Source organism: Apteryx mantelli, chromosome 7, assembly GCF_036417845.1.
Source record: "Apteryx mantelli isolate bAptMan1 chromosome 7, bAptMan1.hap1, whole genome shotgun sequence".
Classification (NCBI taxonomy): Eukaryota; Metazoa; Chordata; class Aves; order Apterygiformes; family Apterygidae; genus Apteryx; species Apteryx mantelli.
Genome location: NC_089984.1, coordinates 40117300 through 40135900, shown reverse-complemented (window position 1 = coordinate 40135900; position 18601 = coordinate 40117300). Strand labels below are relative to the sequence as shown.

The following is an 18601-nucleotide window of genomic DNA, read 5'->3' as shown; positions in this document are numbered from 1 at the left end:
TTATCCCATCCACTTCTCTTTGTGACAATCATTTTTATAGATCTCTATTACGTTCTCCTTTACTTATTTCTTATCTGCACTGAAGAGTACTAGCCCACTCTGTTATTCCTCATTATGGAGACTATTCCACATTAATCAATCATCTGTGTAATCCTTCCCAATTTTAGTATATCCTTTTTAAGATGAGATCAAAACTGGACACAGTATACACCAACTAAATTTTCTGTTTTGCTCCCTCTTCTTTTCCTAATGACTTCTAATACTTGATTTGGGGTTTTTACTGTTACTGAACATTGAGTTGATGTTTTCATAACACTACCATAACCCTTACTTCTCACTCAGGGAAGAACGGTCATCTCAGAACCTAGTATTTTCTATGCAAAACTAGGATTGCTTTTCCCCAGCAGGCCTTACTTCACATTTACTTCACTGAATTTCACTTGCTATCCGATCTGTCCAATCTCTCCATTTAATATGGCTCTTCCTCAATAGTTTAATCTGCTGTCATCCTTAATACCACTAATGACATAGGATAATCAGCTAACTTCATCACCTCATTTTCTTCCCCCTGTTCCTTGGCAGTCAAATAGACAACACTGGCGTTATTCACACCAGCAATTCGTTTCACAGAAAAACAAAGTTTTTAGCATACTAACCAATTACTGTGAACAAAAGTCAGATACTTAAGTAATGCTTTATAGTCTTGCATAAAGGAGACAAAAATCCTCAAAGAACATCCAGCAACTATAAAAGGTGCACATCAGAGTACAAGCCCTCTGAACCATGCATGAAGCTGACAGCTATATTATGATATGTAACTTACACTGATCTGTCAAACAATAAAGCTTCCTGTATCAAAAAAATACCCAATTGTTTTGAAGGTATTACCTGAGTAGGCGTAATGATAGGAACACCACCAACAATTTCTGTCCTGTAAGACACTTGCTTCTTTGCACCTGGGCTTTCAGCTTGACGATTAGCATTATCCATTTGACACAGAGGATCAGGTTGCTTTGGTACCTGAAGGTCAGATACGATAGTTAACAAAAAGTTTTATGAAAACCAAAATAAAAATAAATAAAATATACACACACAAAAAAAATCATTGTTCAAGCATTCTTTATTTATCTTTGGGGAACTTAACACGTGTTCTTTATTTGTAAAACTTTAGAAATAGCTTACATGAAAATTTGTGGCAATATCTGTTCTAGTTTTCAGAACAAAACTAGTTCTGATTAAAGTATTTCACCAGGTGACCTGAAATCTAAGATCAGTTCCCAGTTCTGTCATAAGCACTATACTTGATCTTTAAGAAGCATTTCTAATTTGTAGAAGAACTGGTCATTTCTCACTTCCTTTCAGTTTTACTTACACCAGTAATAAAGTGCCTTAGAATGGGAATTCCCCACTGCCTGTACAAGAACTAGCATAATACGGCCATAAACTCAATGCTACAGTATAAAAACTTTTTTGCAAAAACTATGTCTGATTAGTATGACATTTTCACTCACATTCCAACACTTGGCATGAAGACCATGTGTACTATGAAATGATGCAAGCTTAAATTAAGATTAATAACTGAAAAGGGGGGAAGAGTTCTATTCAGGCTGCTTTGAAGGACAAGACATAGGTATGCATTTCAGTACATGTAGTCTGTTGCTAAAAGTGAAACAGTAAATATTAATTAGATTGCTAAGTTTTGAAATGCTCATATTTTTCATTTGGCAATTAAAATCCAAAGGTTAACATTTCAAGTTGCAGTGAAATACATTTGACAAAACGTACACAGCTTATGACAATTACACAGTGTAATGTCATCTATCACAAAAGCTGCTGATCTTCTGTTCTCATGTTCACACTATAAAAGTAGTTCACTCAAGAAAAAAAAATTAGCACCTTTTATTGTATCATTGAGGTGTAAAGGTGAGGAGTCATGGGAGCTACACAAAACCCACATTATGATGAGCAGCAAAACTTACCTCTTCATTTACTTTGAATACTCTGATTATCATAGCAGCAAAGAAAAAAAGGGAGATGTAGGACTTTTCAAAAATTTATCAGCAAGCAGTAAAGCAAAGAACCCTCAAAAATGTTAAGCATCCACCTGCCACTGATGCAATATATATTGCTAAATTCTGTGCAAAATGATTCCAACTACTTATTTTAACTATCATTAACTATTACATTTGAGACATGCACAGTGCTCAGTCCCCCCCGCCCTTTGCAAGAGCATACTTTCAAAACAGCTCATGTCATCACTTCCCTGAAATTGCAGAGAAAACAAAACCATAGCTTCTGCCTCATGAAAAGACTGTGATAATATGTGGGTGTTTTCTATCATGTGATAGCAACCTGTTCTGGTACAAAACAAAAAAAGTAATTTAACACAGAAGAATGCATTCATTAGTTTAATGCTTCTTTGTCTGGATGTTACTTTAAATTAAATCAAGTGAGAGCCTTTGGGACATGGCACCATTAGTTTCTTCATTATTTTAGTGATACTTTGAAAGCATTGCTAAATATGGTCTAAACTACTTACTGTGATTTTGGTAGCTTTGTTCAGAACATTTACCCATTCCACTAGGTCTTGCTGATCATTGGCTTGTAGAAAATATTTTCTCATCCCTGCATTCATAACTGTTAAAATATATATATATATATATATATATATATATATAAAAGAAGTTAACAACACTGAAATTTAACAACAAACTTAACACCATCATAAGAGTTTATTTCAGATAGCTAGAAAATTCAGTGCAGCTCTATGCTGCATTTATTTTTGGAAAGTCATCTTAAGATATACACCTTGACAGGCTTGCAAAGAAAGCACATTTTTAGTAAGTTTATTTTTTCTTCTGGCAACATCTAGAATACCTTCACCCAAAAAAAAGACAAACATATTTCTACACCAGAGTAAAAATAACATCTAGGTTTCTCACATAAATTCTAAGAACTTATCTTGAAATTAGTTTTAAGGTAAACAGTGACTAAAGCTTCTCCAGAATTTTGAAGCATTACAAGCAAAGACTGAACAGATTTTGCTGCTCTGCCTATAACAGTTAAGAACATTGTTAATAGCAAATATATGCCAGCAACTGATACTTTACTCTTCCATCACTTTTCTCCACTAAGCAGATGGATTGAAACAAACATTATTAGATACACGTATTAATTCACAATACAGAGAGCTATATAATGAGTTGACAAAGTTACAAGAAATCCAGGTATTTAAATAAAAAGACATTCCAAAAAGTACTGAATATGCTTTAATAAATCAGAAATATTATAACCTTTAAGCCAGCATCTGGGACCAGTAAGGCTTCTTAGACCTGACCCAGTGACACAAAGCAACCTTATAGCTGATGTGGGCAAACATCTGGAGATGTCCACAGAGCAGAGGAATCTGTAGATAACACTGAATTGACACACAAGGTACTAGTCCAGAATCTCTGAAATCTCGCATGCAGGTGTGATTACCAAATGTTTCACTAGCCCCAATACAGAGACTTAGAGAAATCCAGCGCAAAGCAGACTACTTTGCACAGGGCCAAAATCATGAATTGCACGGTTCACAGGCACATAAGTTAGTCTCACGTGGATCTGCAAAGCGTGGTAGAGCTGCCTTCTCTGGGCCTGTATTACACTATGCCTGGCAAGTGTACCTCAGTCAATAGGGAGCCACTGTCAAACCCTTCAGGTGTTTTTGGCAACTTCAACTGAGATAAAACTCTTACATGAATGCAGTCATAAAGGTTGATTATTCATAAACAGAACTGTGGCTGGTTCTAGTCTTTACATACACTTTTGCGAATGCCAATGGCTTACTACAAAATTCTAGGATTATGATAAGTTCTGGACAAATGACTCAATGAATTTAAAGCTTTGGGTGTTCATAAAAGCCCTTTTATTATTACAATATGTTTAAATACCAATAACTAGAAAGTACCCTAAGGAAATTATTTTTCTTCATTGCAGCACTAGGCTAAAATTTTAAAAAGATCACTGGCAGGCATGACTGTATTTTTAGATCAAGTAAATCAACTCCTTTATCAACAATACAGATTAAAGCAGTTAATTACTTGTCTGCATAGCTCACAGGCATGCCAGGTCTCTGACAATACCAATCACTTTTAATTAGCTTATTATTGCCTCAAAAATATCAAATATCTAAAAAAAGCTCTCAACTACTCTTCAATAAACTGCAATATAAAAAAACACAACAACACCTTATGAGAAGCCAACATCTCTCTCTTATTAGGCAGGAAATAGAGAATAAAAACTGTTTTAAAAAAATATACTACCAGCTCTATGTAGTGATAGAATTGAAGAACATATCTTTGCTTCAAATTTCTGAAGGACTTACTTCACACGCATACTGCATACAACAACTTACCAAAACAGAATTCTGCCTTTGGTCTTAGCTTAGTTGCATCGCTAACCTAACAGAAAAATTAAGATTTATAAGTATTGCTATGTATACAAGATATACACCATACATCATAATTTTCTTTCTCTTTCAAGTGGCTTGAATTTGAAGATTAGCAGCATAGCAAACTTGGGGGGAGGGGGTGTAAAAAAAAAAAAGAAGAAAGAAAAGTACTATATAAAGTTCAGTTCAAGATTTATGATCTATAATAAGATGACAATCTAAGCCATATGCTTCTATTCCTTAAATTTAAGGATTCATTACCGTCCCAGTATGGGAAAATCTCATGTGAAATGCTAAAACCAGAAAACTTAGTTATTCTACTTGCACTTTGAAGACTCAAGTCCCAATGGAATTAAAAAAAAAAAAAAAAAAAAAACACACCACACAACCAAGGACACTTTGCACTTTCAGACCTCAGCTTTATTTTGGTTATTTGCATAAAAAGAATAATAGCCATTTTTCTGAAGTGTACTTCACACATTTTCTAAAATGTTGCCAATTTGGGGGATGGGGAGCTGGGTCTTGTTCTGTGGGAGGCACTGCTATCTTTACATTATAAAGCACCTCTACCAAGGTTGGGGGAGACAGAAAAGCAGTCTCTCTCATCTCACAACCTTTCTTGGGGCAGAAACCAAAGATACATATTATGTTACTAGTAGCAGCAGTAGTAGTTCAACTATGGAAAGTTAGACAAGCAGTAAATATGTGGGAAATGACAGAGGCGACTCATGAATCCTCCTGCTTTACATGGGACAGGGCTGGGCATGAATACATTGTCCAGCACAGCTAGCAATCCCGCAGTCTTGCTTCATCCCACAACTGAAAGTTCAGTTTACTCAATGGCCTAAATATCAGCACAACCACACTGTCACTGTCTGATGGAGCCACAGTACAGGAGGCACATTTGAGCTGCCTGCAAGGGGCATCCAGGTGCACACGCACAGGAAGCCACCCCTGCTCCCATTAAAAGTGAGATACAAGGCTTCAGATTTCTTAAGGAGATGATTAAGATTCGGGGCAAATTAAGCAGTAGGAGAGAGAAAACAGAAAGCATATAAGCTGGTCTCCACAGATATCTCTGTACTCTCATGATATAATCAGTATCACTGATACCTCTTACAAGAGAAAAACCCATATAAATAGATACATACATAGATGGAATGGAAGGTAGGAGATGGAGTATGGTAACAAGAAAAAGTGTACAATAAAGGATGAGAAAAGAGCAGAAAGACAAGAGGTCAGTTGCTTTTCTCCTCTTTATTTGTTAATGCAATATCTGCTACCAATTTAACCATAAAGATGATTAAATTCTTAACTCTCTATTTTCTTTCAAACTTAACTGGAAATAAATGCACACAGGGTGCAGTGAACTAAGTATTTGCTAATTTCTTTGTGCAATCTATTAAAGGTTATTATTATCTGCAAACTACTATACCCAGTGACTTAGTCTCCACTTTCTAACTGGCCCGTCTTTTCTCCAAGGCTATCTGGAATATCAAATAGTCATATCGTAAAATAAATTGCAAAGAAGTGAAACCAAGTTCAGAAATATTAGTTCTATTGCACGCAAGTAAAAAGAGCTGCCATTTCACCTCACAAAACAAATCTAGACAACATAGTAAATAGTCTGTTTTTATTTTAACCTGGTACTAGTGAAATGTTTTTAATGTTCCTCCAAAATTTAGGAGTAGCAGACAGGCAACAAACTTCCCATACATTATATAATAAGAGGCTTTAAAAATTGTTACCTAAAGTTGTGGTCTTCTCAAGCGGCCTTTGGTCATTATTACCACATTTTAGCAACAAGAGCCTTATATATTAGCTTACCTTTGAAATATAAGTAAGTTTAATGACTCCAACAGGTGGAGATCCAGAGGGAAGATTCTAAAACAAATCATAATATTACAAAGTAAAACTAGGTTATCCTCAATATCAATGTACATGTGTCAAAAACAAATAAGTCAACTCCACAAACAGAGAAAAAAATCCTACATGCTTTTATAGACAATACACAATGTGTGTTTGTAACAGGATGTAAACTACTTGTTTATTAGACACACATCTGTTAATCAATTAAAACCAGAAAGACTGCTAGAAACAATACCAATAGTAATTGTTTCAGAGGTTTATGTATTTTACTAGAGGAAGACTGATTCTTGCAGGTCTGCATCCAGGAAATCTGGAAAGAATACTTTTTCCTTAACAGATGTTGGCTTCTTAGGTATTTTGGCCAGGGCAGGCAGAAGGGACAAGAAGTGACATTCATCCATTGGTCAGATACTTCTAAGGCTGTCTCACTTATTTTCCAAAACATACTGAAAAAAAAATCATAGACTTCTAATTTAATAGCCAAGTTATCGCAGGGAAAGACCATGATGCTTCCTAAAGCTGCAGTTAAGCCTAAATACCCTTACAATCCAAACAGGAGCCATCCGTTACTTTTACATCCATGTGTAGCACACAAGTCTGCTAACATTTGCATTACTATTCATAATCAGCTGGAAATACAACAATTTAGTAACTGTGTACTATATAGCACAATAAAACATGGTCAACATTTTATGAACTGTTTCAGATGAAATAGTCTTCATAATCTTACTCCTTTAAATAGAGCATTGTTTTCCATGCACTTTTTTCTGTTACAGCTTTTCCTTTCAAAGTGGCCCTTCGAGTTATAGCATCATTCTTTCTTCTCCTACATACCTCATAGTTAGATAATTAAGTCTATACTTAGAACAAATCTTAATCATGACAAATATCCTAAGCTATGCCCATATAGGTAACTCCAGCAACTTCCGAGCTCTTACTACACGATACTCTTGGAGCTTGCTATTCATCTAGGAGACAAACTAAGTAACATTTTTCTCTATATTTCTCCTTCAGAGGAGAAAGTAGGAAACAGTGCTTTCTTCTCCTTCCTCCCACAGCAGACCTTCCTGGAGGCCATAAGGATGATATTGCATCTGGTTGCTGATCCTTTTCTCAGCTAAAGTGTTCTTTGTTATGTTGCTCTCTCCTCTTCTCCCCCCAACCCCAAGTCTTCAGTAACCTTTTTAACAGGGTTCTTTTCCAACATAAAAAAAATTAAGTTTATGTGACAATCTATTCATACAGCATATTTGTACAGCATTATGACTTCTACATTGCAAAGAGGAACCTAATTCTATCCACAGTGTCAGAAAGAAAGACAATAAATTGGTTATATTCCATTTGTATTTGAAAGGTAAGTAGTGTTAGATTTGCTATAGGCTGGTGACACTGAAGTTGAAAAGAAAGAAAAAGTCCTCCTATTCTGTCCAAAAAAATAAATTTAAGCTTCAGTTTATTAGAATGATTTTGATCTCAGCATATACCAGTTTTTAATCCATATTTTAGGGTAATAATTACACATGGTTAATGGTGGACTTAAAAACATCATTCCTTTGAACATCTGAACTTATTTTCACACACACAAATACAGCACATCTATCCATGACAAAGAACACAATGAAGTTCTGCAGCAGAAGGGCAACACCCCACAAACTCAACCTATATCAAAAGTTGCATCACTCCAAGGACTAAGTGTGGCCTCCACACAGGGGCTCTATAGAGCTCTGTAGTTCTTAAAAAATACACAGTGAAAGAAAAACAACAGGCTTCAACTCTCCGTCCTTTGCAAGGCACCCTTTCATTTGTGCATGAACTAACATTAATGAAAAATAAAATAAAAAAGCCCTGAAATAAAAACTCTAAAACTGTGAACTGAAAGTACCACTAGTCTTAAAAAGCTTCTGAAGAACTGCGATTTTTACAACATTTCAAGCTTTTTGCCCACATGGTCTGGACATATCACAAGAAGAAAGGAAAAAGAATACTTCACTCACTGAGATCACACATTTGAAATCTCTTATTTTCAGAAACTGCTTCTTTTTTCTCCCCAGTAGGAACTTTTGAATGCTTTAGTCATAAGTCACATTCATTGATCTACACATCATTTTGTAATTTTTATTTGTTCCTTTGAAAGGTAGACTTCTACTGCATTTTAAATCTAGTTTTCCTGGCATAATAGTCTTCTGGCATATAGTAGTCAGATGACCTTGATCCTATGCTTTCACTGTCTCAGTATCCACACCTTAAGCAATTATTTATTTTCCCCTGAACTAGAAAACATATTGATACTGTGTATATTGTAAAAGTAACTTTGATATAAGGATGCTCTCCAGCATGATGGATATAAGCTTTCCTCATTCATATACCATTCAGGCTGTATCAAAATTGCAAGAATCATTAGAATTGTTTTTCGATGATTGATTCTGTTGAGGTAAAGTAACATGAAACAATCAACTGACCCAAGCGATGTAAAGGAAACTACATACTTCCACATAAGGTTAAAGCTGAATTAACAGATCTGTGTAGTGAAACTAGCTCTTGATTCAGGCTCATCTGGTTATATATGATATAGTACTACCTAGTGTTTGCAAGAACCTGCAACACAGGTTCAAGGTACTAAATGGAAAACAAAATAAACATGGCACATCAGGCTTCAAAACTAATGACGGATTTACATGTGGGATTGTATTTAAACTCTCATCTGACCCCCAGTTCCTTTATGTCAATACTTGGGTTCATATACTGGCAATTTATTGATGCCAGAAAGTTGTTTTTAAGTGTTTTACTACTAACTGCAACTGGAAAAGTATTAAGCAGAAATACAAATTATATTTTTTCTGTAAAGGACTGCACATATTAGTAAAGGAGAGAGAATGATTTACAGTGATTTCACTTATGTGACTATAATATTTTCTTAAAGCTTCTTGATCCATAAAACTAATATGAAAACCCATTTCCAGGTATTTAACAGATTTACTTAAGAAAAAAGTTGAAGTTGTTAGAAGCCAAATAACTAACCGCCAAGAACATCTCACCTGTGGGTTATCCATGTACCACACCAGACTATCTTCTCGTGTGTCCAGAATGAAGTACCGCCGCAGAAACTTCCCACTATTCTCATTTTCTTCAATATCTAGGAAACCACAAATGCGATTCTGACGATCCACATAAGGCATTTCTGACCCTGAACATTACACTGCAGAACAAAAAGCATGAAAGTTAACCAAAATTTCCTGCTACTGATTTTAAGACTGTTCTGTACCTATACTGCATGCTACATTCAGAAGAGTAAATGAAGCCGAATGTTTTCCCCATCACCACTAAATTTTTAGATACTTTAGAATTATTTCTTTGAAATATGTTTAGGATACCTAATATCCTAAATGCAATGATAAAAGCAGTAAATATTAGTAGAAAACCAAGACTATTAGTTTTAACAAGATCAGCAGAGAATAACCAAATATTCTCTTTCACAACTTGCACAAAATCTAGATAACGCTAGGCTTACACTTCTTATTTTGAACGTTGCCTTTCATGGTCAAGAAAGGATCTTTGTCAGCAGCTCCGTCTGACATGATTTTTCATATTTTGCTTAAGCAAATTCAACAGAAAGGCTTTTAGAAACAATGTTTACATTAATTCTGCTACGAAAAGAACTTCAAGTCTAACAATGGTAAAATCACACTTTTTTTTCATCCTTATACAATTTGATCTTTACTATTTAATGTATGCGCAAGTGACAACTTTGAATGCACCTGTTAGTCTAAAATTGAAATCTTTCATGTTGATGTGCACTACTAAGTTTTTTGTTTGTTTTAAGAAAATTGTACTGCTGACCACCTGGTTCCCATATTGCCTGCTTCACCTTTTCCTGCTCCATTTTACTGCTGGTTATTGCATTATTTTTTGCTTCCTTTTATCTTAAGGGACAGTTATTTTACCTTAAAAGCCAGCTTCATAAGACCAAAAGTAGATTTCCACATTAATTTAAAAATGCCAATAAACCAACATTTAAAGTGATAAAAGTAGACTGATGCCAATCTTTACCGGAGCAGGACAGAAACAATTCAGTCTTCTTTACATTTTGTTACAAAACTCAGAAATAGTACATACCCCAAAATATTAACATCAGACATAAAAGGTTTAAGCACTTCAGACTCTTTTATCATAAGTTTCCAGCTTGCACTATGTAATATCAAAATTTCATTTTAAAATTTATTGAAATTTTCTTTGCCTTCACTATTTTCTTGCTTCATGTTATCTGGTGTGAATACAGTTATATATACATATAATAGGCAGATACCTGATGACTAGCTGTATCTACATATTGAAGCAACATAACAAAAGATGATATACTGCTAAATACATTTTAAAGTGTTTATTGGGGGGAGGGGATCAGATATACATATATGTAGACGTAGGCATATATCTAAAACCACGTGTTTTTTTTTTACCACTAATTCCTCAAGACTACTGTTCAAATCTAGCTTCAACCACTTTGAGAAACAGTTTTTTGTTGATTAGCATCATTCCAACACCATACTAGAAAAAATTCTAGCAACCAATTTTGAGTCAATTAATCCAGCCTGTAATTACTAACCTTTTAGGTGCCCAACACCAATTAATTTACTGATGCCAATTCAAGTCTCTGGTATCCTGAGTTTGGCATCAGGGTTACATCTAATAAATTTAATTCAGCAATAATTATTTACAGAAAGCTGAAGAGACTGCAATATCAAACTGATGAGAGATTGTTACAAAAATTCAGGTCTTTTTAAATATAAAAGAGTTAAATTCTAAATATATATGCATTTTTAATGCATTTTAATGCATATATAGTTTTTAATCAAAAAATTTTAATTTATATTCTTTAACAAAGTTAACACACTTTTGTTTGAGATACAAGATTTTCCATACAGCTGAAAGGACACTGAATGGGTATAAGCTGTCCATTAAACAGGTGACCAATCTGTTCTTTTCAGCCACAGAAGGCAAAGGAGCCTGCATATTTAAGGTATGCAATGGTGGTTTAAACTTCGAAGGCATAGGTTTGATCTTCAATAAAGTAACCAAATTTATTAAGGTAATCTAAATTTTCTTGCTGTGTTCCTCAACTTAATTATCACAAGTCTGAGAAGTTATAACTGAGTTATGGTTATAACTAACAGTAAAAACACACACTTGAGCATTAAGACAACGTCATAACTGTTACTAACGTTCATTAGTAATTCATGCTCTGGTTCATGGGATCACTTTACACTATAGTAACATCTCTAAATACACATGTAGCTAAAGGGTGTTTGTTCCCTAAATTATACCTCTAAACTGGCAAAACTTGGCATCACACATGCTTCTAATTTATTTAAATGAAAAAAAATAAACACCATTCACCAGTATTGTCCTAGATTGTCCCATGTGGTCCCTCAACAGAATATACAGCACTTCCTGGATACAATTACAGCTTGACATTAAGAGTATATAAAGCCTAGAAAAATCCTGTGCCTATAAAAAGCAAATATTGGTGGTTGGTTTCCTGTTTAAGCAGGCTTAAACCGAGTTCTCTGCAAATGTGAAGAAAGCGAAACAAGGAAAACTTGTTTCTGAACAAAATAAAAGCCCATTAAGAATTGCTGAATAAAACCAATAAAATTTTTCAAAGTACTTTTCCCTACAGGAGCACCTATCTTAAAAACAAAACAAAAAAACCAAACACACCACATAACAATCCATTTTGAGCATATAACTTCACTGAAGTCAAGCTACTCAGGTGCTTTAATTTTTTCAGGGCAAAACCCCAAGATTACAAAGCTTTCTCTTATTTGTCAAACCAATTTTCACAGAAAAAAGAAAATCCATATAGATATTCTACTTCAAAGTACTATCAGCTAATTTTTAGCCTATAAAATATTACTTTCAGCTCCTTTTTCCTTTGATGAAAATACAGGATGAACTAGAGGTTAATTAAAAAAAGCTTCATAACTGATTTTTTTCTCCAGATTAGTTCAAAATTCCTCATAGAATTACTAAGATCTACTAGTGATGCTCTTTAAAGAAAAAGAACTCAAACATCATAAAATCAAAATCAAATGTGAAATCATGCAATCATTTCAGTTTTGAAAAACTGCTTTCATCATATTACACATTAGCGAGAATCTGTTGTAAATTATTACCAATTCTATTCAGCTTTCATTAACAAACCATAATTTAGTGATGCACATAAGACCGATTTTTTACTTTCTTCCAGTTGCTAAAGAAACTCAACACATATGACAAAACCACCACTATGACACCCTTCCTGGCAACTCTAGTCAGACCAAAAAAGCAACAGACAGAATTATTAGCCTGTTACTTATAAGATTTTTGTTGAAAGAATTACAAAACTTCAGTGTTAATCCCTCAGCTAATGTAGGAAGTTTGGCTGGAAGACCACCAATCTAACTATTCACCAGAATTTTGCCTTGAAGTGTGCTTCAGAATATGGATGCTATTTTACATAGGTACACTTTAATGCTCATGAAAATATTATTTCAGGGAATTCCAATACAAAAATCTCCAAGTCTGAAACGTGTTCTACAGCATTTAATTACACACATATTTAGTTATTTTGCTGCAGCAGAAACTAAAACCACAGAGCAATATAAGAAATCCTTTGCCCACTTTTTGAGTCTGATACTAAAAAAAGATTATGAGTTCTTAGAAAGGAAAAGCTGTGCTTCCTCCCAGATCTTCCCTAACTCAGTAGTTCCAGCAAAAAAATAGAGACAAAAGGTACCAAGCCTAGAATCAGTTACACACACGTCATTTCATTTTGCCTTCCCCCACCTCAGTGTGGCGGAAGAGACAGGGGTCAATGATACAGCGCTGTTTCAGAAAAAAATCTCCGTAACACATTCCTCCTTGGTTCTTGTCATAATCAACCAGAAGCTAAAATATTTTTGAAATCCCATTTTGTAGTGTCTATCAACATTCGCACATAAGAACTCAAAAAATTTTCACCTCCTTCAAATTCCTTCTGAGGGTTGTGTTATAATCCAAACAGGACACGTCACTTATTTTAGAAATTTTACATCCCTCTTTCCAGTGGCAATGTACTAATTTAAGTAGATACATACCTCAGCCCAGCTTCTCTCACATTTCCCCTCACCACTGTTTTTCCTGGAGGGTATACCATATATTAACATGCCTCAACATTTAGGGACCACCTCACAAACAGAAGGCTGACCCCCTGGACATGACTATAAATAAAAAGCACAGAGCACCTTTGCCCAGTTTATAACGGTAAATGCATGATTCTGCAAGTAGAACCTGAAGAGGCATGCAAGCATCCAGTTTCACCCCTTACAACACAGACTGTTTCAAGTCTCCTACGTTAATTTCTATTTTTAGTTTCACACCAGCATCTGCTCTTGAGTTCACCTCCGTTCCTCCTTTACGGTTTCATTGCTTCCTCCATATCTTTAAGTACAAAGTCTATGCAAGAGTATTAAAGTAGTACGCAATGCTAACAGTTCTATAGCCCAATCTCTCCTTCGAGAGCTAATACTTCATTTTACACAAAGCAGGCAGAGACCACTGATCGGCTGCATAGGCCTGTTAAGAGTCAGTGGAACTTCATATAAATAAAAAGATCGTGCAGTTCTTGGGTCCAAAACAGACTTTGCACTTTCTATAGGAAAGCTTAACTAAGAAATAAAGTGAGACAGTCACTGCTACTTAATGCTTTTTAGTTTTATTTTACATGCATTTTCCTCAAAAATCTGTGTATATTTATTACTAGTTTCATTTTTGTAATTTAGGCTGACACTTGTACTTCCTGCTCTGATTATGAGTATTTTGAACTTTGGACTTAACTTATCTCAAGAATAGACTTTCTTTTGAATTACCTAAGATGATTAAGAAACATACATTACTACCTACTCACTTACCTCTGTGAAATGATGAATATTTATAAAACTACATTTAATAAATATAAAATAATGCTATGAGCCATGCTCACCCACACTCCCCTCTTCCCCTTCAGGCTCTGCTATTTAAACTAGCTCCCTCACTACACAGCAAAGGCAAGTAGTATCCCCAGCAATCTCCTCCACTCTTTCCTGCAGCTCCAGGGACAGTTTAATTGTTAAGTACTCTCGGCTTTTGCCTGTGCAATTAGTGTCAGCTTCCTGCTGTAAATCAGCAGCTCTCCAGTTGGTTCTCTCTTTTACTGTAGGCTCCATTTACTGACTCCCAAGGGTAAGGGACGAGTCAAGACTGCCCTGCTTGTACGTTGAAAAACACAGCAATGAAGGCTTTCTTCCTTACACATTTCCAGGACAAAACAGATGGGGAGGGAGGGGGAAAAGACTGAGGCAAACGGCACAGAAAACCCTCTGAAAATAAGCTACGTAAGTCTTCTGAGATAGTTCTTTACAAGTTTCTTCATTTTCAACCCCTTGAAAACTTCCCAGTAGAGAGGCAGAACACTGTATACATAATTTAGGTCCAGAAACAACAGCCTTGCTCATTTTTTACTGATCTCTCTCATCCACCAGATCCTCACAAATGCCCAAGATATTTTGGGATTAACTATTTTAAAATAGCATGTTGAGCATTTCCCAATCACCCTTCATGGTTTAGTTTCTGGTCTACAGGACACAACAGATATTGTAGGTGTCCATTAAACAGAAGACATAACTTGCATATGCATCAAACAAAGCAAAGTTATCCTTAATATTTTAACTGTATCTACAGATGAGAACTAGAAACCTCCAGAAAACACTGACCACTAAAACTAAATTCCTTCTCCAAAGTGGTCAAGAATAAGGAAAAAAAATAACTATAACAGGCCAGTACTCATCTGAGAAAGAATTCCTAAGTATAAGAAACTGCTCTTCAAAAAAAAAATAATAATAATAATAAAGCCCTATAAGTATCAGTAGTAGCGACCTCTCTTATCCCTGTTCAAGGCGGCTAGGAGGCATGTCAAACAATACACCCCTTCCCAACATCTAATCCAACTTCAAACCAAACCAAGCCACAGTATGGAAGCATCATGCGCACTAATCATCTAACAATTACAGTGGTCTACACTCAGGTCTTACTCAGTCTTCATTCTGTCTTCAAAACACATCTGATCTGTTATGTTTTCTGGGAAGAATTTTTGAAAACAGGATAGCCAGCTATTCCTCTCTTTTCCAGTATACCTCAATGAGTCAAATTTCTATCATTTTATCCCATACAACCTACCTCTTAAAACCTCGAGTATTAATCATGGGCGCTTTTAACACCCACATATAACCAACATCTATTATAATATAAAACACATTTTAAAACAGAAATACCTTCACAGTATACAGTTTGATATACCTTCTTTCAGTACAAATTGAATTCAGCAAAATCTCTAACTGCCCTGAGGCCCCTGGTATAATAATATACCAATGAAAAAGAGTTGACTGACACTGAATCAAGAAACATCCGAGAGAAAACTAACTGTGAAAAAGATGCATGCAGTTAATTAACACAGACCACCTCCTCACTTCCTACTACTCTTGTAGTTAAGATTTTCCACATTGCTTGCTAGAAAGCTGCAGTAACTCACCATGGACAATGATATTAATGCATGTGCTCTACACCTTTAGATTGGACAGAGGTGACACTTCTGTAGTCTAGATGAAAATTTCAGTACATTTTAGGGAAGGATCAGAGTTCTAAGCAAAATGTTCTCAACTTACCTAAACCTTTCATTTGCTAGCCTATTTCAAATACTGATCTGCAAGTTCCATAATGGAATGGACTAAAATTTGCTCAAAAGTTTATACAGAAACTTATGCAAGTGAAGTTTCATGCTCTTAAATTAACTCCTTTCTTCCAAGTTAAATTATTGGCAATAGCAGGCTCGAGGCTATGGAATACCAAGAAGTGAGAAAATGCAATGCACAAGAGAGAAAACTTATCTCTTAAGAGAGCCAAAACAAAAGAGCAACCCTGCTTCACCTACTGATGGTTTCTGCCTATTCTGCCTATGTAAAACAAGTACTTTAATTTTCCTTCTATATGCAATTGAGTAAATTCAATAAAAACAGCATCCTGTGAAACAAAGTCATAATGAGAGGCACTCTTTAAACTTAGATATCAGTAACCTATGGTGGATGAGCTAGCCCAGAAAGCAACAGAGTAAAACAAAGTCAAAAGACAATGGAAGAATAGGATCACAAACTTTTTTTTGTTGTTTGTTTTGTTTGTTTTTACAGAAGTCAGTGGTACAGTTGTCACCACTCCATATTAAGTCTAGGCCATACCAAGTTACTAAAAATGAGATAAAACCAAAGAGAGCATGAGTACAACTGTTAAAGAAAAACAAAAGATAGTTACACCAACTCACTTTGACTTATTTTAAAATAAGTTTTTAAAAGCTTGTTCATTTAAATTTACAGACCAGTAAAAGTGTTTAATAATGCAGGTTTGGATTTGATTTTATTTTTGATATTATTTTGTTACTTATTAGTCAAACAAAACCTTTTTCATTTCAAAATAAAGTATCATTATTGATAAAATGTTATTTAAACATGCAGTTACTAGTAACTGTTTCATTTAGACCAATCACTTTGAGAATTCTGATTACATACACTGCCAGTAATTTCAAATTCAACCAAAACTTATATTCAAATATGAAAAGGCAAGATTCTCAAAAGCATCCCAATGACTTTGAAGGACCAAACCTATTTCCATCAAACTGCAAATCCTGATGGAGCTTATCTGACCCAAGGAAGTTCAACATGCAAAAAGGGTTATGCTGGTTAAAAATACAGTAAAGTGTTTGCCAGCCATTTCTGAGCCAGTGTTGCCCATTTCCAGTCATACAGCAAATCCTGGACACAAAGTCACCAGCGCAAATAAACATGCACCTTTTTCCTATGCAGCACGCAACAATCAAAAGGCTTACTAGTTAGGAAGTTTACAAGTTGAAAATAGCCTCATAGTATACTCTTACATTGTTAAAAATATAGCAGCATGCATATATATTTATTAGCAGCACAGCATATTACAAGCCATCTGAACACAAGATTAAGACAACATTTAAAAATTTTGTCTACAGTGACCTCAGCATATGGTATATTTTAAACGCTTGTAACCAACCGCAGATTTTAACTAGAAAAGTATAAATAACCAATTTTTCAGTTCATTTGAAGTATCAAATAATGAAAAGAACAGTCTCAGGTGAATACATTGTTTGATCTTCCTCCTTATCCTCTGTACGTGCAATGACACAAACACCAGGTTTACTGCACAGTAATTATTCTGTACAAAGATGGTATTTCTCAAAGAGTGAATTACCATGTGTATGGAGAATAACAGTACTCCACCTACAAAGTAATCCCAATACTACCAGGAAACAATCAGGCTCCTGGTACTTAACAGGACTGATGTCTGATCCATGCACAGCAAGACACAAACACTCGAGAAGTATCAGAAGTCCTGTGTATGTGTAACAACATGCCTGGAAATCCTGAACTACCATGAACATGCAACAGGCAAATTTTCAACATACTATACTGCAGTCTTCCCCCAAGAAGGCAACAAATGGATCAACCAAACGAATCCTTTCCATCCACCCCAAAATCAGGGCACCAATATTCCAGTATGAATACAGTATAAATAAAGAAGTTTCTTAACGCTTAAGGTGAACTAGATTTAACACACACACACACAGGAGGAAAAAAGGTATAACCAAAGCTTGAAGTCATTACTAAGCAGGAATGTTTCTGAAGTAATAGAACATCCTTGAAGCATTCCCCACTTAACTTTGCAGACAGGCACAGACGCTAGCAGCTATGAAAAATAATTTGCCAAATGAATTGTTAGTACAGCATAAGTTTGTATTTGTTATTATAAACCTCCTTAAAGAGTTAACCAATATATTTAACAACATCCTTTCAAGTGCAGTTTTAAGAGGACTGCTCACTCTTACAACAAACTTGACATGTAACTGTTCTAGTGCTTAGAAGAGGAACATTTAATTAAGTCACTAGTCTGAACAAGTTTGAACAAGACATATTTTCTTGGACATGGGATGTAAATGTATAGGGGACCAAAGCAACTGCGGAGAGCACAGACATCAAAATAATTACATATTAAACCAGTAAGTTTATCACACATCTTGTTCAGTATAGACACTGTTCCTGGGGGCGTAGACTCTCAACAGTGGAAACTCGTGTTTGCAAAGCCCGATTATTGTTTTCTAGTCTATACTTTCAGTTTACAGCAATGGCAATACCATCTTACATTTCCAACAGAAGGATTCTTAATCCCAAATACTTT

The 18601-nt window shown here is 35.2% G+C and overlaps 1 protein-coding gene across 4 annotated transcripts in view; it reads right to left on the bottom strand.

Moving 5' to 3' along the window:
* The window catches only part of PLEKHA1 (pleckstrin homology domain containing A1), a 36013-nt gene that overhangs the window by 12274 nt on the left and 5138 nt on the right, over positions 1-18601 (bottom strand). For all 4 annotated transcript variants that reach the window (XM_067300344.1, XM_067300345.1, XM_067300342.1 and 1 more), the window contains exons 2-6: positions 9337-9497; positions 6260-6316; positions 4397-4442; positions 2540-2637; positions 889-1020 (exon numbers count right to left, since the gene is read on the bottom strand). In XM_067300344.1, the coding sequence (XP_067156445.1) occupies positions 889-1020; positions 2540-2637; positions 4397-4442; positions 6260-6316; positions 9337-9477 (474 nt within the window). In that variant the 5' untranslated portion in view covers positions 9478-9497. The remainder of the gene's footprint in view (positions 1-888; positions 1021-2539; positions 2638-4396; positions 4443-6259; positions 6317-9336; positions 9498-18601) is intronic.